This window comes from Electrona antarctica (genome assembly GCF_951216825.1).
Source record: "Electrona antarctica genome assembly, chromosome: 6".
NCBI lineage: Eukaryota > Metazoa > Chordata > Actinopteri > Myctophiformes > Myctophidae > Electrona > Electrona antarctica.
Window position 1 is genome coordinate 22,988,374 of NC_136811.1, and position 25,236 is coordinate 23,013,609.

At 41.2% G+C, this 25,236-nt stretch overlaps 2 protein-coding genes across 2 annotated transcripts; both read left to right on the top strand.

The window, feature by feature from the left end:
* The first annotated feature begins 14,841 nt into the window (after positions 1–14,841).
* On the top strand, positions 14,842–18,024 carry ncoa7a (nuclear receptor coactivator 7a). Its single transcript, XM_079502810.1, has 6 exons — positions 14,842–14,919; positions 15,752–15,889; positions 16,266–16,418; positions 17,080–17,175; positions 17,442–17,515; positions 17,720–18,024. The coding sequence occupies exons 1-6, from the start codon at positions 14,845–14,847 to the stop codon at positions 17,871–17,873; spliced, it is 690 nt and encodes a 229-aa protein (XP_079358936.1). The 5' UTR covers positions 14,842–14,844; the 3' UTR covers positions 17,874–18,024.
* A 2,366-nt stretch (positions 18,025–20,390) lies between these two features.
* hint3 (histidine triad nucleotide binding protein 3) lies at positions 20,391–24,808 on the top strand. The gene is made up of 5 exons (XM_079502673.1): positions 20,391–20,610; positions 21,526–21,643; positions 21,845–21,914; positions 22,880–23,006; positions 24,557–24,808. Exons 1-5 carry the CDS (start codon positions 20,488–20,490, stop codon positions 24,602–24,604), a joined length of 486 nt encoding a protein of 161 aa, XP_079358799.1. The 5' UTR covers positions 20,391–20,487; the 3' UTR covers positions 24,605–24,808.
* Positions 24,809–25,236: the final 428 nt, after the last annotated feature.

A 25,236-nucleotide genomic window follows, 5' to 3' on the forward strand; every position in this document is an offset into this window, starting at 1 on the left:
ACCCCTTTAGCAACCATATCTTATTTTAATGATGTTTAGGATACAAGAAACACTTTCCTGGGGATTTTATGTGTGTAATATGTGTTTTTAGATATTTAGATATAGTCATGATGCCATAATGTTCATGACCAAACACCTGTCATGAAAATGTGGTCTCACTTCCTTCCTGGACTACAAAGTGCATAGTGCACTAAAGCATTATGGTCATTGTAGGAATTCAGCAATCCAGTCAAACACACAGACTTCATTATTTTTCTGGCCATAGGGTGCAAATTTCAAATTGTGCTACTGTTACCTACTACAAATACTATTAACATTGAGTGATTTCTTCCAGCAGTTAAATGTCCCTTTAATGTTTGATTATTTCACACATTCTCTTAGTAATATTTAGACCAAAAACATACGTCATTGATTCAATAAAAGGGACGGTAGCTGTTCAGAAACAGAAGCAATGCTGGTGTAAAATGGGTGGCAGCCTCCACACTGCGCACCTCAGCACTGGCCCTGTCATACTCTGCAGCAGAATACTGTGCCCCTGTCTGGTCCAGGTCATGCTACACACACACCGTCACCAAGTGGACACCTAGCTCAACACAACCATTAGAACCATAACCAGGACTCCAGGAAGAATAGCCACGCTTTTGCAAGTGCTAATGGGGATCCATAATAAAGTAAACCGGGACTATTCACTCAACAACACTCATCTAATCAGGTCTCATTAAATCAGGTCTCATTAAATCTTTACAGTCCTCTCACAGCTTGAGATCTAATCATGGATCCAATTGTTCATAAAATACCTTAATCCCATCACTGTCTCATGTGAATTGGATAGATTGTCCTTGTTAAAGACCTCCTGATCCTTGAAGTGGCCCAGTGTGAGAGAGGATGTGGCCCCAATGATTTCACTCCAATTGTTTCCATCAAACAAATGAATGAATGACGTGTGTTTGTGTGTATAGGCTCGCTCACGCCGTGTTCGTGCCGTGCACATACATGTACGGTGTATGTCTATATGGCTGGTCTGCCTGTGCCTGACTGTCATTTATGAGCTTGGGGACTTTTATGTATTAGTGGAAAGATTTAGGTTGGTACCTGGGAAACAGATTAAATGCATTCCTCTGAGATTAAACCCCGGCTAATAAAATTAGCAAACAGTAAAAGAAAAGAAATAAAAGGGGAAAAAACACAACAACAAATTGGTACCAACCATGTCTAATTTATAGAGGGGGAAGTGAGAAAATGGAGCCCAGAGAAGAGGTTTAAATTAAGTGAAGAGGACTAACAACAAGCTGGTTCTCAATTTAAACACAGAAGCACTCAAATGTTTACTTGACACTTGTGTTTGGAGACACAAAGGACTCTTTGTGATTGCTGTCTTTGATGCACCCAAATGTTAAAATGCCTTGGAGAAAGAATGGGTCTGAAGATGTGTTTTTACATACATAAAATAACAGTTTTCTGACCTTAGCCCAATAGTCAATTCTAGTGTCTCTTACTCTCTTCAGTTTTCTGTTATTGTAGGGAAGCTTTCGTTGAAAATAGGAGGGGGGGGGGGGGGGGGGGGGGGGGGGGGTGCCAAAACGTGTTTGGCAAGAAAAAGTATAAAATGTGAGTCCCACTGGGAGGAGACCCCAGGGCAGACCAAGGCGCAATTGGAAGAAACACATCGACTCACTGGCCTTGGAACGTCTCAGGATCCCCCAGGAGGAAGTCACTATAATCTTGCTCTGGAGAGGGAATTCTGGAACACTCTGGTGGAGCTGTTGCCCCCGCGACCCGACTACGGATAAGCGGTTGAAGATGGATGGATGGATGGATGGATAAAATGTGAGTACTTTTTCCACCACTGGTTATGGGAGAGATAGAAGATGGGGCTGAATTGTGTAGCGCTAACCAAGACTGGCGTGGCGTCATATGAGATCACAATATGCCATTTATTGCCATATAGCTACTGTAGATTGCATAGCTAAGAGTCATAGACACACTATTCTAGTTGTTATGTTATGGAATATTTAATTCACAGAGCATGCACAATATAAAATTTAAACACCAAAAGTAAAACAGCAGTTTGGTACACAACACATAGGGTTTACTATATTTATTTGGCAATTTAACCTGCAAAGGCAAGTTGTGACCACTAGATAGCAGATTCTGATTATACAATTTACTTTTTATATCCACTGTATATGAGGACAAATCCACACCAACACATAACAATGATCCTGGACAGTTGTAGCTGATAACATGTTTCTTCTTCATGAACAAGTCTCTACCAAGGCCAGAAACAGGAGCCTAGACGTTAATCTGGAATGTAATCATAATTCATATTAACCAGTAAGACGCTTGAGGGCGAAAAGCGTGCATTGGCCATATATGGAGCGTGTCTTGAGTGAACAGGATGTGATGAGGTCAGATCAAGATATGGAATGTCAGAACAGGTCAGCTCCATATATGGAGATCTAAGGGTGGCAGCGGGAGCAGTGTCTTGAATGTACAGGGTTTGATGAGGGCCCAACATATGGGGGCTTTCCCCATGTATTTTACTTTAATATTCATTTAATACATGAACATGCGATTTAATGGTTTGAAAGAAATATTTCTGAACAGTAATTTCTCCAAAACCTACACTAGTTTCACCAAATTAAAACAGAATAGGCCTATGCATGCAATCTTAATTTAATTATCAATAGTGCCTACTGGCAATGTCTTTGCCACTATATCCATTTAACACATAATAATATTCCAACAATATTTACTTTAGACGTGACAGCAGCAAAAACTTCAAAACAGAGAACATGGTACTTTTGCTTGTGGTATATGGGTGCATGTTGTGTTTAGGAAAATTGACTTCCTTACCTTAGTAGGTTATACAACCTTCGGTCAGATCTCAGATGGAGATATATGATATCGAAAGTAGCACCTCAGAAGCTGTTCCTTCCGTTAAGCACACGGTGTAGTTACATGTTACTTTTTACTTTTAAGATCTGATTAAATTGAACCAGCTTAAAGTTGGTCATTTAAAAGCGCAGTAGACTGAAAGAAGAAGAACATAAAAGAGCATAAAAGCAGTAATTGTTTTATTGGCTATTCAAGACAGCAAACAAAATGGGGGTTGGAGTAGGGACTTAGTTTAATTAATTAATACATTTTACTTTTAGAATGTTAACTAGCTGTCCACTCTTATAACATATGCTAAAGTAGATCTGTCACATGTGTGGGGCAAGCAGAAATGGGACATAAATTCTGTCATTTGGCAGCTAGTGGCTTCAGGGACGGCTCCAGGGGGGGCAAGGGGGGGGGGGGCTTTAGCCCCCTCTGGTAGAGGCTTAGCCCCCCCTAAGCCCCCCCTCAAATAAAGCCCAATTGACTGACTTCTATGTAAACCAAGATTCATTAGCCCCCCCCTCTAAATATCCAGCCCCCTCATAGCACCCCCAGTCACAACTTTCTGGAGCCGTCGCTGAGTGGTTTAGAAAAATTGGTTGACTTTTAACTTTGCACTTTTGTACTGCATGGTCAGCATGTTGTGATTTAGTATAGGCTGCAGACCAACTAGCCTAGAGAAGATAATCACAGTTACAGTATTTTATTCATTCATATGGTGATAGATTGAGATTGTACATGATATTATATGATATGATATGATATATGATATAGTACTTTATTTTCAATTCACACTGAAATTTGTCTTGCGACCCAGCAGCCATGTGCTTATATTTAGTAATAGTACATTAACCCTCTCATACCAAATGTCTGACTCAGTAGGCACACACACAGTCACACACACACACACACACACACACACGCACACACACACGCACGCACGCACGCACGCACGCACGCACGCACGCACGCACGCACGCACGCACACTTTAACGTTATTTTATCTTTATTCATATCTGTCGATTCTTACCTTTACCTATCATGTATTTCACACTTGCTGCTGTGGCTGCTACCTACGTCAACTGAATTTTCCACACAGGAAACTGATGATTCTTTGTTTTTCTGCCTCAAGGCATATTCAGCTTGGTCTTCTTAATGGACTGAATTGATGTATATATATTTATTTTGCGCAAATCTGAAAATCAGTTATAAGCACATTGTTGTTTGCCTTACAGTGTTACCATTCATAATATAACTCAAAATCTATTTGTGGAAAATTATCCATCTTTGCAGTGCAGTTTGTTACAATGTAGCAGATACAGATACTATATTAACAATTTTAGATGGGGACCCCCTGGAACCACCTCAAAGACCCCTTGGGGTCCCCGGGCTCCAACCAGAGACTAAATGATATGCGATGTCTCATAATCTGTACCTGCCAGCCTCCAGAACAAGTATATTGGTAGGTTCTGTATAGGACAGACACATTTATTCAGCCATAATGCCACTGTGAGAGACTATAAAACTTTAGTCAAATTTCTTTTTATGGTCCTCCAAACTCTCACATAATTCTACAGCCAAATGATTAATGCAATGCTCTCATTTACTGCATTCTTTATTGCTTGTGACAACGATTCTGGCGAAAGGGAAAGGGACTTCACAAACTGAAATGATTAAACAGGCACACGTTACCATAAAACGACTCCTCCAAACCCAGCTCTCTGTTAAGCATTTAGGATTCTAAGCTCACATGTTTCTAAGAATCCTAACCCTACCGTCCTTTCAGCAGCAGTAACTGAAATTCATAATATATAAACTTTATTACAGGCTCGTGGCCCACAAGGTAAGACAGTACATCACAAATAGAGAATAAAAATAAATAAAAATACAGTACATTTACCCAGCCCCACAGATTACTACTCTAAGCGAGGCACTCGTGCCAGTGTCCTCTGATGGTAGAAGTGTACCTTACAGAACTACGGCCTGGGTCTGTCATCTGTCCAATGAGTCCATTCAGTGAGCGATCCAGCCTGCTCATGAATTTGAATGTCAGGTTCCTCAACAGAGCCATGAATGAATAATGAATTCACACTTCATAGAAAACACACATTGAAGTCTATTCTCCTTCGATACAGTGGTGATGATGATGATAAAGATAAAGATAAAGATAAAGATAAAGATAAAGATAAAGATAAAGATAAAGATAAAGAAAACTTTATTGTCCATTCAATTTACATAAAATGGAAATTTGTCTTTGGCACACCGGCAGTCAGTTACAACAATAAAACATTACAAAAAATACACAGGTGCATTAAGATACTATATAAAAATGCATTCACATTAACATAACAACAGTGATCATGAGCAGTGGCGATTAGACTATTTAAACATTTTCTTATGATGATGATGCTCAGGGACACTTCGTCACGACTGCGGACGGAAAGCAAACTGGGGACCTTGTGTTTCCCAGCTACGGCCACCATGATGATGTTGATGTTGGTGGGGTAGTGATCACTGATGATAATGCACTGACCACAGGTTGTGGTCTGACTGGCATGTTGCCTCCATCATTGGTGTGTGCATGAGTAAATGTAATGCATGTTGGTGTGTGCATGAGTATATCTAATGCATGTTGGTGTGTGCATGAGTATATCTAATGCATGTTGGTGTGTGCATGAGTAAATCTAATGCATGTTGGTGTGTGCATGAGTATATCTAATGCATGTTGGTGTGTGCATGAGTAAATCTAATGCATGTTGGTGTGTGCATGAGTATATCTAATGCATGTTGGTGTGTGCATGAGTATATCTAATGCATGTTGGTGTGTGCATGAGTATATCTAATGCATGTTGATGTGTGCATGAGTAAATCTAATGCATGTTGGTGTGTGTAATATGTCGGTAAATGTACAGTATTGCATGTTGGTGTGTGTATGGGTAAATGTACAGTAATGCGTGTTTGTGTGTATATGGGTATTGGTGTGTGTATGGGTAAATGTACAGTAATGCGTGTTTGTGTGTATATGGGTATTGGTGTGTGTATGGGTAAATGTACAGTAATGCGTGTTTGTGTGTATATGGGTATTGGTGTGTGTATGGGTAAATGTACAGTAATGCGTGTTTGTGTGTATATGGGTATTGGTGTGTGTATGGGTAAATGTACAGTAATGCGTGTTTGTGTTTGTGTGTGTATGGTTATTGGTGTGTGAGCGCTAGCGCACGCTGCCTGTGGGTGTCTGTCCGGGGCTGATCCTGTAAACCACTGGACCAATCAGCACAAATTGTTATATTTCTTTACTTTAATGAACTTTTATACTGGTAGTGGCAATCATATTGGGACAAATTTTGACCCAAATAGAGATGTCCCGATACTGTATCGGTATCGGAAAAGTTTCGGTATCGGCCCTTATTTGTCATATCGGGTCATATCGGTATCGGCAATTATGCCAGTCTAACCACCGATCCGACACAGGGGTAAGGGTTTGACACTATGGCAGGTAAATATAATCTGCTATAAAGTCTGCTATAAACACAACACGAGATATATAGCTAGATAGCTATAAACACAACACGAGATCACAACACTGGTATCGGTATTCGGTATCGGTATCGGCTAACACAGAAATGGTGGTATCGGGATCGGATCGGAAACGAAAAAAGTGTATCGGGAGTCGTCCCTAGACCCAAATATGGAGATGATGTTCCAATTAAAAATGATAGCATGCATTGGTTTGGCCTACATTGGTTTGGAAAAATCATTCGGAAATTGTCAGTAACCAATGTTTCAACCACAGTGTGAGCATGCATCTTCAAAGTTCAGTAACGAGTGTTTTAACCACGGTGTCTGAGCATGCATCTTCAAAGTTCAATGTGGGTCATAGCAAGCTTTGCTCTGTCAGCAGGGGCCGGTGGACAGACAACTCAACCCCGCGTACTTGAGTCAAAGTATAAATATCCTGGTGAAATATTATTCAACTACAACTTAATGTTGCTGTCTGGAGAGTTGCTCTTTAGTTAAAGTACTGAAAACCAAAAATGACTCAATAAAATTCAGATATTCAAAAGTACAAGTACTCAAGTATTACGTACTTTCTTACTGTCCACCAGCACAGAATGTGGGTCATTGCAAGCTTTGCTCTCTAAGGAACAACACTCATTAACCCTGAATAGCAGTGCAGGGTCAGAGCAATTACACCCTCATCAGGCATAAAACACACTCTCTGCCCATTACTACAGTACATGTTGCATCAGAGTCTTCACTGCAAATTCCTGAACATTCATTTAACTCTCCTAGTAAAAAAAGAAACCTATAAGGGTTCATTTTTACACTCACACAGTTAAATTAACACCCGTGATTTCACTGATAAAGAGACACTAAAGTTAAATTTACCTCTGAGCGTATTGCTGGCTAAGCAATTACTGTACGTGGTGAGGAAAGGAGGCAAAGCGCTCCAAAGACTGGGGTATAGGAATGAAGGAAAGGAAATGTAGAAGACAGTGTCATAGTTTATTACGTATACAATATGTACATCATTCAATAACCTTTTCTATGGTATTGTTTTTGCATTCATTTTTATTCTGTCAAAAAAGGAGTAGTCGCTCACTGTCTTCATTCATCTTGCTACACTAATTGAAAGGGGGGTCCACCGTTTATACGTGCACCTTTGTTCGTCTTCTCCTACCAAACCACACTGTTTGCACAAATCTCTCCATGTACAATACTTACTGCATGCCTGTCCAGACATAACGCACTATGTTGCATCCATGCAACTGTCATAATTACTCAGTTTGCATTTGCATGAAATACCATGTTATTGCGCAATATTTCACAGTGATGCAAATTACATCACGTTTTAGGCCACTCCCCTTTCCACTACACACACACGGCGCAGCAGTACAGTATGGTACAGTACGGTACAGTATGACACTTTATGGTACAGTACAGTAGTACAGTACAGTACAGTACAGTACAGTACAGTACAGTATGGGACAGTATTGTACAGTACAGTGTGCTACAGTACGGGACAGTATTGTACAGTACGGGACAGTATTGTACAGTACAGTACGGTACAGTGCAGTCTGGTACAGTACATTATGTTACAGTACAGTACAGTACGTTACAATACTGTACAGAATGGTACAGTCCAGTCCAGTATGCTGCAGTACAGCACGCGCACACGCACACACACACACACACACACACACGCACAGTCCAAAACCAGATGAAAGCAGTTATTTTTTCTATTGCAACATCCCCGCTACCTTCGTGCAGTTAATGGAGAGAATCCTGCTGGCTCAGAACCGCTGTGTGGTCTACTTCGACATCCTCCTTGACCACACAGTGTTACTGAGCTACGTGTCGTGGATTAGTGCTGAAGCAGTTCATCTCCGACCTAAATAAAGTTGCCAGGAGTTTACTGGGCCTGGCGTCCTTAATAAGTGTTGAATAGGTTTATATTCCCATATAGAAATACAGTGTTTGTTCAATAACAGGGGTCTTCCCATCGCTGCAGTTCTCAACAGATCTTCAGGTTGGGATAGGAATTGCATCCTATATCAGGATAGAGAACTCATACATACAGGTCAGGATAGACCTACATTTTTTAGTGATAGATAATTGAGCAACTATATGTCATGGATGCAAAGTGAATGGAACCCACAATGCAGTCAGTCATGAGTCACAGGAAACAGAGCAGCTTTTAAAGTATTTAATGAAGAACTGAGGCAAACCTTAAACTGATATTGCTGGCAGGAAGCAGGCAGTTGAATCGTCGGAATGACAAAGTAGTCAAAAACAAGAACAGGGAACCAGGAACAGGCAACTGCATCAACAACTAGAAAAAGTGCCCCTCGGGCACAGGTCTCCACCAGGGCAGGTCAGGTTGTGGCCTCCTGGTGGCGCTATAATAGGCCAATGTGAAAAGGGTGCCATTTCTTCTTGCCTTTGATGCCAATTGGATGATTTGAGGAATTTTGTTCCAAAAATGTGTTTTGCAAAAATCCACCTATTGGTGGTGCTATAACAGGCCAATGTGAAAAGGGTGGGATATATTCCTCAGCCTAGTAGGAAAGTGTGCGAAAGATTGCACATAAATTGCACGCTGTGTTCATGATTAGAGGCTTTTTGTTCAAAACAGGCCAATCCTGCAAACTTTGAAAGCCAATGTTACGATGGAATATGAAATATCGGACAGATGACTATAGAGATACTGTGTAACGATTTGCGGGATTTCTGGAGGAGTAATAACAATAAATGTGTTTTACAAAAGTCAGCCTCCTGGTGGCGCTATAAAAGGCAGATGTGAAAAATGCAGGTCAAAGGTTTGTCCTTGGCCTCTAGGGAGTGTGCAACTGTGCATGCAACGTTTCACGCAGATCGGTGCAGTTATAGGTAAAAATGGTGAAAAGCTGCCTCATGGTGGCGCTATAACAGGCTGTTCTGGAGAATTTGGGGCAGATCAGGTTGGCATCTAGGGAGTGTGTGTGCAAAGTTTGGCATCGACCGGGTTAACGGTGCCGGAGATTAGCTGTTAACGGACGGACGGACGTCGGACACACACACACACACACACACACACGGAGAGCAAAACATACTCTCTCCCCATGCCTTCGGCCTGGTGGAGACAACAAGCTATGAACTGACAGTGAGTGTTTGCAAAGAGTCCAGTCTTATAGGGAGCAGGTTGATTATAGCAAAGAGTTCACACTCACAGGTTGGCTGATGAGGGAGTTGGACACAGGTGTGTAAAGGCTCATTCATAGTCTGGATTTTCGGTGGTGAGGTGACCACCGCTCCGGTGGTGAGCTGACCACCGGAGCTGAAATTGTAATTGTAGTTCGGTGGTCACCTCAGCACCGAAAGTCCAGACTATGTATGAGCCTTAAGTGAGACTGCAGTGTGGTGGAAATGAATGGGAGTGGCCAAGGTGGGGACATGGTCTGTGGACAGACAGACCGTGACACTATATGTAAATAAGCAGAGAAGATAGGAACTGGAAAACTACAAACATGAAGCTGATACATGATCTTTGTGTGGTTCTCTCTCCTGATTGGATTACATTTGTAACCTGAAAATGTATTTTCTGTTGGAGACTGACCAAACTTACTGAACTTACTGAACAAACAAACACTCTGATTCGGCTATTATCATAATATAGAGCTTTAATGTTTAATACACTTTTGACTGAACTCTGCTCTGGCTATATATGCTCTTGGATTGATTGACACACGTGGGAATTGATTGGCGAATGCTGGGACCTACGGGCTATAACTAGGTGTGCATGAATGCATGCATGCATATAGTACGTGTGCTAGGAAGTGTGCATAGCATACACATGCAGGCACATAATTAGGCACACACACACACACACACACACACACACACGCACGCACGCACGCGCACACACACACACACACACACACACACACACACACACACACACACACACACACACACACACACACACACACACACACACACACACACACACACACACACACACACACACACACACACACACACACACACACAGGAGAGCTAAGTTTGGACAATAGCCTCTACATGATCATAGCCTGCTGGGAAGGTTAAAATAATCAATGTCTTCAGTTTAGACTCAGAGGTCATGTTGTACTGGCAATCAGCTCTGTACTGCATGTTGAGATTATGTGAAAGTGCATATTATTGGAGCCAAAAACGAAACTGTAGTATATCTTGAGTTTAACCAACTCTAGCGTCCCTATTATTGGCATGTGCATGTTTTGTGCGAAATTACTTGGTGAATGTAAAGTTGTAAACCATTGGCTATTTTCACTAATTATTATTATGCATACAAAGTGTGTGTGCTGCTCACATTCACAGCAAAATCCATAGTGAATGACAAAAAATGATCCTGATCTGATTGTGTACATGTTTAAGCACGCGTGTGCCTTGATATTTGAGTCTGCCTGAGTCTGTCAATGTGTTGTACCATGCTGTCTCGCTCGCTACAGAGGTGGGCATGCTGGCTGCTACTGTGGCATAGGCCTACTGTAGTCCTATGCTATTTGTGGTTGCATGGAGGCATGTTTGGACAAAGAGGATTTGGAGTGGCGGAGAGGTGAAACAAGTTCTGCAGCAATGACTGAAGTAAATCACTCCCAATTGCCTAACTACATAAAAGTATGAAGGTCTGTAATTATGTTCAGATGGAAAATAGGACATAAACATGACAATGAGACATATTATAATAATAAAATAAAGACATACTGTAGACATACCGTAGGCCTACAAAACAGTCAGATAATCATACAAGATAATTAGTAATAGTAATCAACATTGTAACATTATAATCAACAATGTCAATAGAGTGCAACTCACTGCATCTGAACTCTATCTACGGGAATTTGTTCGCACGCACGCACGCACGCACGCACGCACGCACGCACGCACGCACGCACGCACGCACGCCAGACAGACAGACAGACAGACAGACAGACAGACAGACAGACAGACAGACAGACAGACAGACAGACAGACAGACAGACAGACAGACATATGCGCACACATGCTTATACTCATGTATTTAACTATCTTATATTGATTACACCTATCCTATGGCCTCTTATTGATCCTAACATCTCCTCATCATATCCAGCTTTCACCTGTGTGGGCAGGGACTAGAATCAACGTAGCAAGCAATAACGGCCTGTTAAAGCAGAGTAAAAATAAATAAATGAATCATTATATAATCTAACCTAATCTAAATCATTATAATAATCTAACCTAATCTTAATGGCCCACAAGAGAACACAGACAATTATGTGATTCTATTGCGCATTATTGTGAAGAGATACTGACTAAATCCTGTAGCAGACACAGAAAATGTATCATATGCATGTGGAAAGGCGCTATGGGGCGTAAAACTCACATTGGTCAAAAGGTGACTTGATGTGGGCCACAACCAGTTGCAGATCGCATACAGTATGACTCTAAATGACATATTTTGTCGCAAGGGGAGTCATGATGCTAGACAATAAAAATACAAAATATCGGACAAACAGACAAACTTGTCTTTCCAACAGGCTGTCTCACCCACCCTGAGACATTGCCTTGACAAAGTAAATTTCTTAACTCCAGCCAACCTACTTCTAAGGACAGAGAAACAGCAGATCAAGTTAATATGTCACCAAATTTGGCTTCTTATCATTGTGAAATCCTTGTGTGAATATGCACTAGCCTTGGCTGTAAAGGAGAAAGGGAGGGGTTATTGTCCAAGGGGCTTATCTCAAGTCATGACCTGTCCTACAGTATAAAAGACCGACCATGCAGAGATCAAACTAGACACGCTGCCTGAGTGTCTCAAATCCATCCACTCTCTCTCTTCTTTTCTACTCCACTACCTCTCTCTTCTCCAGCCATGGGAGTTGCCTACAGCATTGGAGAGTAAGTATAGAGACTTAATGACATGGAAGATGACCGGGGTCAGCCCCATCAAGTATCATTAATAATGGCAAGGCACTAGCATTGGTACTCTAATGTTAGCCAATCATTTTGTTATTAATATTGAAGGATATGTCTGCTGGATAGATGAATATCAGTGTGATGATTAATTTACACAAGTGTGTGTGTGTGTGTGTGTGTGTGTGTGTGTGTGTGTGTGTGTGTGTGTGTGTGTGTGTGTGTGTGTGTGTGTGTGTGTGTGTGTGTGTGTGTGTGTGTGTGAAAAAAATGTGAAAAAAAAATAAAAGTATTCAAATGTGTGTGTGTGTTTGTGTGTGTGTGTGTGTGTGTGTGTGTGTGTGCGTGCGCGCGTGCGTGCGTGTTTGTATGGTAAAGGGTTGGTGAGACAGCCAGACAGACAGACAGACAAGCAGGCAGGCAGGCAGACAGACAGACAGACAGGCAGGCAGGCAGGCAGACAGAATTACTTTTAGAAACCTTTTACTCACTGGTTGCTTTTACTGCTATATTCAGTTACTACTACTACTTAATTACCCTTAGAGTATGTAAACCTGAAAGCCAGGTGTACTCATACACTCACTTTTGCAGATTTAACCCACAGTAGATGTGTCCAGGAAAGCATGTCATACACTGGGAAATATTTAAAGATGACTTGAAATGATAACAATGTTACAAACTAGCTGTGTTGTATTTTGGCGTCATTTGGTAGAGAGGCAGTAATGATTACTTTCATAAAGAATTCAAAACACATTCCTTTTTCGCACTTTTCATGTCAAGGCCTGTCAGTACAGTGGCTTGATATGGTTTCAAATGTTGTATGTATTTGCCATTCTTTTGCAAGTGTTGTATTTTTGTTGAATTATTCCAAATTCAACACCAAACTTATCTTTGAAAATTGTACAAATTGACTAGGCTGACTTGTAGCCTACAATGATGGAGGTCACGATGATAATGATGATGATGATGACAGTTATGTTTGACTGCATGGGGATTCAAATGTTATTACTGCCTGAGTGGGCGTGGTACAGTACTGCTCTACCTCTTTGCATCACCGTTCATATTGTACCATGATATTTGTCTGCAGAAGCCCACCTCATACAGTATATTAGCGTGTTCTCACTTAAGAATTACCAATCTCATTTCATTTCACAGTCCTTATTGCGACCGAAGGTCACAGTTAAATATATCGTGAATTTCCTGTCAGTGTATCACTCAAAATCCCCATACATGGGGAAAGCCCCCATACAGTATATGGTGCCCAGGTCTCGTGACATCACGTGACATCACCATATATGGAGATCCCTGATGTCATCAATATTAGTATATGGATATATGTCAGAACCTGTTCTGACATTCCGTAGTTGATTCTTCCCCATCAATCCTTCCTCTTCGATGTCTCCCTTTTGACTGATACCTGTCCATTTAAACTCTAGACGGGCCCGTCCCAAAGTTATTAGTGCAGCCGCGTCCGGCAGTCGGCGAACCCTGTACCCTCAAGCCACCCTTAGATCTCCATATGGAGCTGACCTGTTCTGACAATCCATATGTTGATATGACCTCATCAAACCCTGTACACTCAAGACACGGCCACTTGGCCAGTGCTCGCTTCTCGCCCTCAGGCGTCTTACTGTTTAAGGTCTGTATGCATGCTTGTGGAGTATAATAGAATGCTATAACTAATAAATGCTGTCTGTTTACCTCTGCAGTGTGGACCACATCAAAACGTTCTTTGCCATCTACACCAAAGGTCATAAGAAGCATCGCCAGCCCCACTACCTCATCAGGGAAAAGAACAAGCGCTATCTGGTAGTGAAGAAAGACAAAGAGGCCATGATCAACCTGCTTCTCAGAAATCCTGTCAGCCCTTCTGCTAACAACAACTGGGAGGTGAGGACACCATCACATGCACCTTATATGGCATGTCATAATAGGTGGAAATAGGTGAACATTTGTCGAAAACAGCAGATCTACAGTAGTATAGGGTTAATATAGGCCAATTTGTCATGAATATGACTATGTGTACGTAAGGGGTTTATTTGTCACCCACTCATAAAGCAGCGACTATATACTATTATGTATACCTTGGTCTAACTGAAAAAAGTATGAGTATGCTTTTTATGTATGAAAGAAAACACATTAAAGGTTCTTTAGCTGTGTATTCTTGTAAATCATGTCTGTATGTTGGATGTCTGTTTATCTTGAAAGATACAATCATGAAGGAGACACTAAATCACAACCGTGATGTAATGGCAACTTGCCAGGTATCTTCGGGAAATCCTACTCTCCTAACCTATTTATGGCCATAACTTCCTCCAACCAACCCTCTAAGCTCCTGTTTTGTGTGAACAGAAACCACGTTCTCCCCGCACCGTTAAACCAACACGCCTTCCTCTTGCAGTGCTCCTGACCAATGGGATGGCTGCTTTTTTTCAGTGCTAGAATAGCGGTTACAAACAGGTGGGGTTATCAGATAAAAATGGTGCTTGCAGGGCAATGTGAGTGTCAGAGTCAGATCAAAAAACTATGAGGATGAGGATGCTACCGGCCAATATCAGGGTGCTTTATTTTGCAAATCACGGTTCGGAGCCTTATGTTCAGGTAGGACTACTCTGACTCTCTCTGTCCAGCTTGAAAGATGTGTTTGTGTGTGTAGCCTATAGTGTACAGTGTGTATTACTGTATGTGTAAATTCATTCATTTGTTCATTCATTCATTCATTCATTCATCCATTTACCTCTTCTGGGTGTTCCTACATCTTTTAGCATATTGGATAACTTTCCTAAAATATTTGTGGCAAGGCCGAGGCGTCATTTAATTTGAAAAAATCACACCCGTGTGAAGTGAGGGGCGCTTGCCGCTAATATATTAAAGTCTAACTCATGTTGATTAGGTGATGTAATGGTTATGTAAAACAAACGGTGCCAACACAAACATTAAATTCTCTTTATTGTCTTTAATGGTTGTGTTAGGGACAAGATGACGTAAATTTTCCCTTTGTCAATGGCGTTTTTTAAACAAACATTGAACTAAAAACAAACATTAAACCTGTATATAGGGCCCCTCAAAAAACAACAATGGTAGCAAAAAGTGACCACTTCAAGCTCACAACGTATTGCAATGTAAATGGTGCATTTATATAGCGTGGCGCTTTACAGAGATTGTGCATTACATTCACCCATTCATACACCAATGACAGAGGAAACTTCGACACTAACTCTAAGCCCGGGTTCGAACTGGCAACCTTGCGGTTCCCATCCGGCCACTCTACCCCTGAACCACCACCGCCACGTGGCAATGTGGCAATGTGATGCGTTGAGAGCTTTTAGGTCTGCCATCTTTGCTATTTTGCAAAAAAAGTGGGATTATGAATACATGGTTGCAGAAATAAATCAAGTGTCTGTTTAAAATGTGCATTGTCTTTACCCCTCAGATCATCAACGTGAAGGAATCCAAACATCGTCAGAGTATCACAAGTAGCACAGAGGAGTCTGAACCGGAGGAAACTGACGAACTCCGTCCTGTCCTAAGAGATGATAGCCTGCTACTGAATGACCATCAGCTAGAGACGGTGAGTCACTAATAGAGTCACTAGTGGTATTTGGAAAATGTATATACCCCCACCGGGGGGGTGGGGGTATATACATTTTCCAAAAAAAAGAAAAAAAAAGAAGAGAAAATTGCTTTTGCTTTTATGCTTTTATAGTTGAACCACTTGAACCCCAGGCCAGCAGCCAAAAATAGACGATCTACAAGCTCACAAAGCAAAGCTCACAAATGTTGTGAGGTTGTATAGCGGCTATAAATATAGCACACTAGCAACAGTACGCTAGTTTTTTCTAAGTGTAGCCGTACATTTGGCTTACATCAAACTGGTTTTATCTACCAATGTTCTTACTATCATATCCATCAACATTTTGATTAATCCATTCTTCCTGTATAAACAGCTAGCCAACCACTTGCCAGCCAGAACCCAGGGGTATCCATGGAAACTGGTCTACAGCACTGCGCTCCACGGCAGCAGTCTGAAGACACTGTACAGGAACATGGCTGACCTCGACAGCCCTGTCCTGCTGGTCATCAAAGACGTGCATCAGAAGGTTGGCATACCTCTCTCTCTTGGTGTCTGCCTTTTGTCTTTACACACACACACGCTCCCTTCCCAGCAGTGGTGGAAAAAGTACTCACATTCTTTACTATGTAGGCCTACTCTGTTACGAGTAAAAGTCCGGAATTCTAAATGATTTAAAAAGTACAAAAGTATTGGTATCAAAATGTACAAAAAGTACCCAAAGTAAAAAGTACTATACTGCAGAATGTCCCGTTTCACAAGTTTTCAAATGTACTATAAAATGTATATATATATTTTTGAAAATATCAGATCTACAAGCTCACACGGGGGGGGGGGGGGGGGGGGGGGGGGCGATTTGCACCACTCAGTTCACACGGGTGTGATTTTTTAATAATAATACAAATCTAAGTAACCAGTAACTAAAAATTTCAAAAGTATTGTAGTGGAGTAGAAGTACAATATTTGCCTCTGAGATGTAGTGGAGTAGAAGTAAAAGTAATGAGAATTGGAAATACAGTAAAGTAAATAATACCTCAAAATGTAGGTATTTAAAGTACTTCTTGAGTAAATTTACTTAATGTTACTTTCCACCACTGCTTCCCAGCAATGTCAGTCGAATTACTGTCCGCCTCTTGATGACGTGAGTGCAGTGCTACTGTAGATACTAACCAGAGCCTTCTGTCTCGCAGGTGTTTGGAGCCTTTTCCTCTGACCCGTTCAAAGTCAGTAAATATTGCTATGGAACAGGAGAGACTTTCCTCTACACTTTCAACCCCGATTTCAAGGTAAGACTGGAATGGAATATGCAACTTTGGTGTGGGAAGTCCCAAGACGAGTCTTGCTGGCAGAATATGGTTTAGCTTGTCTAAAGGTGACTAAACTGGGAGAACTGAATATATTGCCAATAGAATAGAAATTTCAGTAAATGCTGAAATGTTTGACAAACACACAAGTTGCAATCACTGTCACTGTATTAGGTATTATAATTTTGAACATGCATGCAATTTTGGTGCGCGCTATTTTTAAGTGCTGTTTTGTCCCTCTCGCCCAGGCATACAGATGGACTGAGGAAAACTCTTACTTTGTGAGAGGCCATTCAGATGCACTGCAGATTGGTGGAGGAGGGTAAGTAATCTGCTTTATTGCCTTTTGCATTAAAATGTATATGATACAGAAATGTATAACACATACAGTAGCTCCCTAATCAGTAATCATCTCTGCCATATAATGATTACAAAAATACTTTATAAGGTCATAAAATAATTACCTTACTATTTCACTTCAAAGATTATTTGGTTATAATACGTTATTTTCTTGCTCTGCTTGTAGGACTGGCATTGGTCTATGGCTGGATGCTGACTTGTACCGTGGTTCCAGTTCCACTTGTGCCACCTTCGACAACCCACCTCTTTCCACACAGCAAGACTTCACTATACAAGACATCGAAGTCTGGACCATACAGAATGAATGGAGGATGAACTGAGTAGAAATGAAGAGAGAGAGTACAAATAAGCTCAAATTAAGACTTAAACGCTTCAAAGCTTGCATCAGGCCTGGATGCGTTTAGCTTCTGCCTAACTTCTCAGAGCAATACCAGTGTCAAGTGTGGTTTGGTTACAAGATGTGGGGTCTCAAGTAATAGGCCTATACATGATTTACAATTTACATGATTTTACCTTGTATGGTATTATCATTATCAGTTAGCACCCTTCAACTTCTTGTTTATGCCCAAAATGACTGCTTGGCTACACAGGTTTTTAAGTTGTGCAACCACTCCCTTACGGAGCTATGTGTGTGGGTGGGTGGGTGGGCGGCTGGGTGCGTCTGAGCACGAAAACAGCATGGTTGTATTTCACCACCTGTGCGCAACCTAACACACACACATGCACATATTAACTGTATATATGGTGATTTCGGGTGTGCCAGTACAGTACAGTGCAGTAGAGGGTACAGTAGAGGGGCCCCCACACGGTAACTCTGTCATTTCTCAACCGTTTCGGACGCGGGGCGGCTCGCCGGAATCGGGCAGGCACCCTGGGTGTGTTCCTGTGGGTCAGTACAGTGACATTACAGTACAGTACAGTACAGTACAGTACAGTACAGTACAGTACAGTACAGTACAGTACAGTACAGTACAGTACAGTACAGTACAGTACAGGGTACAGTAGAGGGACCCCCACACGGTAACTCTGTCATTTCTCAACCGTTTTGGACACGGGGCGGCTCGCCGGAATCGGGCCGGCACCCTGGGTGCGTTCCTGTGGGTCTGGAACCCCCCCCCCCCTCACACGGAGTTGCACCACTCACTTCACACGGGTGTGATTTTTTTGCAATTTGTAGCACTTGTATACATTTTAGACCTCAATTGTCGAATGTTCAAGCATGTTCTAATCATGTATAGGCCTACTTTACATTAGATACTTAAAACCATTTAGCAAATATACAGCTTTTTTTTTTTAACATTGGGGAAAAATACCCATTTACATCGAGGTGCCCGCTCTTCCTTAGTGCTCACTCTTCCTCTGAAACATATGCAATATATTAAGAGCCATAGATACGCCCCAAATCAAATAGAGAAACATTGGGTGAAGTGTGGTTTTCCCTTATCTGCAAAGATATCCATGTAACATCATACATATCTATAAATGTACCTTTATCTTTGTCCCGTGGGACAATAGTTTGAATGTTCAGTGCTTAAGATAGCCTAAGGCTGCTGGTGAAGAAGATTTTTTGTACACACGCGTACAATTGTACAACAAAGTACAACACAGGGATTAATGGTCATTGAACCATAATTTTATTTAAATGTCTATTTTTATAACAAAATAAATCCAGGGTGGAGAAAAGTGCGCCTGTTTGTCTGTGCTTCCTGTGTTTGAATATCTGTCATGCAGTGCTGGCACTGTCAAAGTTTGTGGTTTGAAGTTTGAACCATGTTAAAGCATGTTTTTTTTTGTTGTAAACAAACAAACATACTTTTATTTACTACGCTTGTTTCTTGTTTGCATGTAAATTATATTTTGAGAGGACTTGGGCTGTCCTGCTTGGTCCAGGGAAAAATACTTTTGTAATGCATTTATATGTGGCTGTATACAACACAAATGTTGTGCTTCTTGTAAAGTGATATTCCTGCTCTTTACTTGTAATAAAATGCTTTGAACTTAATTTTTTTGTACAACTCATTAATGTAGCCTAGTGATAGTGTGATTAGTGATAGTGAGTAACAAGGAAGAAAAAATAAACTAATCTTAACCCATGGAATGGTGCATGAACCCCCACCACTATTGTGTCAGGTGGGTCTATGATTTGGACCCACCAGACACAATGCCTGGTGGTCCTGGTTGCTCTTATTCAGGATGGTGGTCCCTGGGTCAAAATCAGTTGAAAAGCCCTAGACTGTAAAATGTCAGTAGTATTTTCTTGGACAAACTTCTAGACCCATATCTCCTGAAGGCATTTTCTAATACAGAGCTACAGTAGGCCTAGATACTGTTTTAATAGTAGCCTACACGCCACCCCAAATCTGCTAGTTTCCATTATTAAAAAGTGATACAATGTGAATAACCATCCCATCATTTCTTTGTCGCAAATTATTTGAATCCCCAAATGCTTAAAGAAGTTCCTATAGGAAAATACTAAATAGCATTCTGATTTATGGCCTGCATGACAAATTACATAATTAATTCACTTGACAAATACTTTTTTATGAATGAAAAACAAACAAACAAACAAACAAACAAAACGAATAAATGGATTTGATTCACATTCTAAAATAAATGAATTAATGTGCAACGAGCCTTTCTCATGGTTATTCTTAGCCCCATATGTGCCCTCTCCCTACGCTCCCTACTATACTACTATACTGAATGAGCGTAGGGAGAGGGCACATATGGGGCTAGGTTATTCTGTGCCTTTCTGTGTCTCTGTGCTGCTCTCTAGTGGCCAGAGTAGTCCAAAATATCAATCGATCACATCGTCAATCGTTTGCCCTCCCCTTCAGTGCTGGACTCGACCTGGACTCGACTGTTTTAGCCTTCATTTTGACAGTTCGTTCGTTTCACAATTCAATCACAGGTCAGCCAAGTAATATCACAACAATGGCAGCAGCAGCAGCGGAGACAGAACCCAATAAAACAAACACTAACCACGAAGGATATTGCAAGAAATGTATATTCTGCAAAGTCGTGAACAAAGAGATGGGCACGGAGCTTCTTCACAGTGTAAGCCCATAAACTGTACCACTATACCACTACTATACTACTGTCGTCGTCGTCTACTACTACTACTACTACTACTAGTTGTTAAAGGCAGAAAATTCAGATCCGGAAACAAATGTATGAATGTTTGTTATTATCTAGCCCCTCTCGGGACCCCCGGTTGAGCTCTTTTCATCGTTCACCCGTAGGGTCCCTTGCCATCGGTCCCAAGCTATATGGTATACAGACTAACGTCCGTGCTGCGCTGTTTGAGAACTCGTGATATGTTTCAAAAGAAGCATATAGGAGCTATAGGAGACAACCAAATTTTCCTTTGGCGCTGAAGCCGTTAAGTATTTGTAATCTTTGCTTGACCGTTTTGGCAGCTCTGAAATTCTCTCTTCCTTCCTTGACTTCCTTATTGACATCCCATTGTACCGCCTCCAGCGCCAGGTTGGCTAGCTGCGCGTCCCTACGTTCCTGCCTCTGATCTGCTCTGTCGCAGCTAGCCAGTTCCGGCGCTGGAGGCGGTACAATGGGATTCCGTTGTCTCCTATAGCTCCTATATGCTTCTTTTGAAACATATCACGAGTTCTCAAACAGCGCAGCACGGACGTTAGCGACGGCAAGTCCGTCTGTATACCATATAGCTTGGGACCGATGGTAAGGGACCCTATGGGTAAACGATGAAAAGAGCTCAACCGGGGGTCCGAGAGGGTCTAGTTATTATCATTCTCTCATGAAACATCAGGGTGTATATCTTTTTACAGTCTATGGTGTATATGCATTTTTTGTATTTACTTTTAAACAAAATAAATAATATGTTTACAAATTGAACTGACCTGAAATCAGCACCATGGTCCATACCATGGCCATGACGATTGATACAGTATGTAGGCTATTTGTCGAAGTTCTCTTAACTCTGTATTATTACCACAGGATGAGGAAATCACCTGCTTCAGAGACATCAAGCCAGGAGCCCCCCACCATTACCTGGTGGTCCCTACTAAACATGTTGGAAACTGCAAGACCCTCAGCAAAGAACACATACCAATGGGTAGGACTTATTGATGACTAAAGTTCATGAAATAGTTGTTTATACTGCATATAGCTGACATTTCAATATTATTTTAGTTACAACTGAGTGGCATTAAAGAGTAACTATACCGGCCTTACACTCCAAGTTAAAATAGTTTTGGAAAGGATAACTGCATAAATATGGAAACTCACCCAATAGTGTTGTGTTTTGGTGTCCCAGTGGAGCAGATGGTGGAGATAGGGAAGGAGATCCTACAGAAAAACAACATCACAGACCTCAGTGATGTCAGGTGGGACAATGCCTCTTTTTGTAAAGTAATGCACTACTTTGTTGTATGACAGTGTCCAGTACATTTAGCGGAAAAAGACGATATACAAGCTCACACTGAGTCATCATGCTTGCATCAGCTTGTAGATCAGCTATGTTAGCTATTTATTAGCCGCAATTTGCAACTCTAGATTTTTTTATAATGGGATGAATCTAGAGTTGCAATACCCTCCATTGACTCCCCACTCATCCAATTTGGTTTGTGATCTGCTTGTCTTAAACAACGTTAAACTCACCAACATTGCAGCTGTAGTCCAAGCTTGAATTATCCTCTTTCAATCTGCCGAGCTTGTTTTTCATAAAAATCCCCCGTAGACATGTTATAAGCTACTTTCTGTCAATAAATTCTGTGCAGGTGATTCTTTTTCTAAGTGCTGGAGTTTGGAAGCACTCGTCATAAGTCACTGAACGGCCCAGCGTACCACCTGTTTCGAATTTGCACATAATGCAGGAGGCAGCAGCGCGACCCGTTAACAAAAACGAGTGCTTCCAAACTGCAGCACTTAGAAAAAGAATCACCTGCAGAGGATGTCTTGACAGAAAGTAGCTCATAACATGTCTACGGGGGATTTTTATGAAAAACAAGCTCGGCAGATTGAAAGAGGATAATTCAAGCTTGGACTACAGCTGCAATGTTGGTGAGTTTAACGTTGTTTAAGACAAGCAGATCACAAACCAAATTGGATGAGTGGGGAGTCAATGGAGGGTATTGCAACTCTAGATTCATCCCATTGTAAATTGCAAATTGCGGCTAGCTATTTATGAAATTTTGGGATAGTGTAAGTGGTTAAGTATGTGTGAATTCTATAAATGTTGAATCAATGAAAAGTAGAGCTTGTGACTTAATGAATGACTACATTGGATCCATTGGAACATGGTCCCACCCGACAACAACAATATACTGTTTACTTTCCCTTTTGTCTGTAGGTTTGGCTTCCATTTGCCTCCATTCTGTTCTGTCACCCACCTACACCTGCATGTCCTAGCACCTGAAAGTCAATTGGGCTTCATGTCCCGCATCTTTTACAGACTCAACTCCTATTGGTTCATCACGGTAAGCCTCATCAGATCTGCATAGTTTTGTCATTATTTAATAATAATAATAATAATAATAATATCTGGGACTTATATAGCGCTTTTCTAATACCCAAAGACGCATTTACATGTGTGTGTGTGGGACACACACAAGAAAAAGGACAACTTTATTAGAAAAACAAGTAAAATAAGAATAAAACCAATAAAAACAGTACATGTAACAAGTTAAAATCACATCAGCTAGGGAATGCTATTCTGAACAGGTGGGTTTTCAGTGCGGTTTTGAAGGTGGAGAGTGAGGGGGCATCTCAGATGTGTTTGGGGAGGGCATTCCAGAGGGTAGGGGCGGCCACAGAGAAGGCCCTGTCGCCCCAGGTTTTGAGCCTGATCTTCTTGGGGATCACAAGGAGGCCGGTGTCACTGGACCTGAGGGAGCGGGATGGTGTGTGTGGCTCGAGGAGAGCGGAGAGGTAGGGGGGAGCCAGGTTGTGCACTGTGCAGTGACTTGTAGGTGGTGAGGTGTACTTTTAATTAAATTCTGTGTTTGATGGGGAGCCAGTGGAGGTCATGGAGGACTGGAGTGATGTGATCTCTGGAGTGGGTGGAGGTGAGCAGGCGGGCGGCTGTGTTTTGGACGTATTGGAGTTTGTTGAGGGTTTTTGCAGTGGTGCCATAGAGGATGCTGTTGCAGTAGTCCAGTCGGGATGAGATGAAGGCGTGAATGAGGGTTTCGGCAGCTGAGGGTGTCAAGGGGGGGCAGAGATGGGCAATGTTTTTGAGGTGAAAGAATGCTGTTTTTGTGATGTGGTTTACGTGGGGGAATCAATCAAAACTTTATACATATCGGTCCTCTGAGCATTGAGCAATCAGGATGCAGTGTGACATTAGTGATGATAATTGTAAATGATGTATGTGGGTACTGTGCAGTTTATTTATATACATTATCTATATAGATGTATAGTTTGGCATACTTTTGTTGTGGTCAGTTTACAGTACGCAACTAATTAAATCAGGCAGATATTGAACTAAATATGTTTTTTTTATAATGTGCCATTTGTAGTACAGAAGGTCATGGAAATTTAACTTTAAGTTTAACTTAATGGTTTATTCCTTATTGTATCATTCACAATGGAAGTTTCTTTAATTTTCAAATAATCTCTTACGATAATTTCATGCAAGATTTATGTTGCAATATTTATGTTACACCAGAGAATTGATTGCAGTAAAAGATCTGTCAAATTGTACACTATCATTCAACTGGGGTATGCTACAGTGACGATGATGTTGATGATGATGATGATGACAGACTTCAAATCAATTGGAAAAAAAGGAATGTTACAACACAATATACTGCTCTCCTGTCTTTTTAGTTAACCAACAAGAATCAAAACACTGTTTCACCAATGTAGGGAAGCCCTATGTGTAGGCCAGAGCAAAATCTCCGCCCCATTTTCTTATATTACTCCTACAGATTTTGTCATGTCATCAAGACACACATCTTAGTCAGAGTAATGAATTCATTTTTGGCTGTATGTGAGCTCTAACTCCCATGCAATGTATCTGTTGTAGGCAGAGCAGTTGATTCAAGACCTCAATTCGAAAGGAGAGACCAATTGACCACTTTGTTTGGAACTTTGGATGCACTGCATTCTTGGATTTCGTGCCACGCACAGGGTGCCCACGGACCACGGTTCCATCCCCTGCGTTCCGCACACTGTTGGATAGTAGGCTGCTGCACACACTACATGAGACCATCAGTCATGACTGATGTTGATGTTTTGAAATGAGGAAATATTTATAATAAAATACTTTGTACCTCCAGTATTGCCTAATTTCAGAAGAAGCCAAAATATTTGTTTTTGTTGCTACTTGAAACATAACATAATTGTAATATTTTGGACTGTAGGTATAGGGTACAGTAGGTAGCTACTTCTTTGCTTTGACAGTAGGAATGGGCTAAATTAAATCTTAATTTTTTCGCATTATTCGCAGCAAACGATACATGCATGATCTACTGTAAATGCATCCACTATATTTAATGGACCAAGATATAGCATGTCGAGTGATATTTATTGAAGGCATTCCTCTTGAGTGCAAAAATGTAAAGACAGAAGGGTGCAGTGAGTAATAATAAAAGTCCACAATTTAGCAGATTAACTGACACACAAGACTGCCTCATTAAGTTTGTAAAACAAATGTTTTGCATGGGACATTTTCACTCTGTTCAATGACTATGTGCTAATAAAATA

Bases quoted from the DNA above. Each gene is read 5' to 3' on its own strand.
- ncoa7a (XM_079502810.1), top strand. From the start codon at position 14,845: ATGAGGATGAGGATGCTACCGGCCAATATCAGGGTGCTTTATTTTGCA. The intron at 14,920-15,751 runs GTAGGACTACTC...TTTACCCCTCAG, and splicing joins GTTCGGAGCCTTATGTTCAG to ATCATCAACGTGAAGGAATC. The intron at 15,890-16,265 runs GTGAGTCACTAA...CTGTATAAACAG, and splicing joins ATGACCATCAGCTAGAGACG to CTAGCCAACCACTTGCCAGC.
- hint3 (XM_079502673.1), top strand. From the start codon at position 20,488: ATGGCAGCAGCAGCAGCGGAGACAGAACCCAATAAAACAAACACTAAC. The intron at 20,611-21,525 runs GTAAGCCCATAA...TTATTACCACAG, and splicing joins GCACGGAGCTTCTTCACAGT to GATGAGGAAATCACCTGCTT. The intron at 21,915-22,879 runs GTGGGACAATGC...TTTTGTCTGTAG, and splicing joins ACAGACCTCAGTGATGTCAG to GTTTGGCTTCCATTTGCCTC.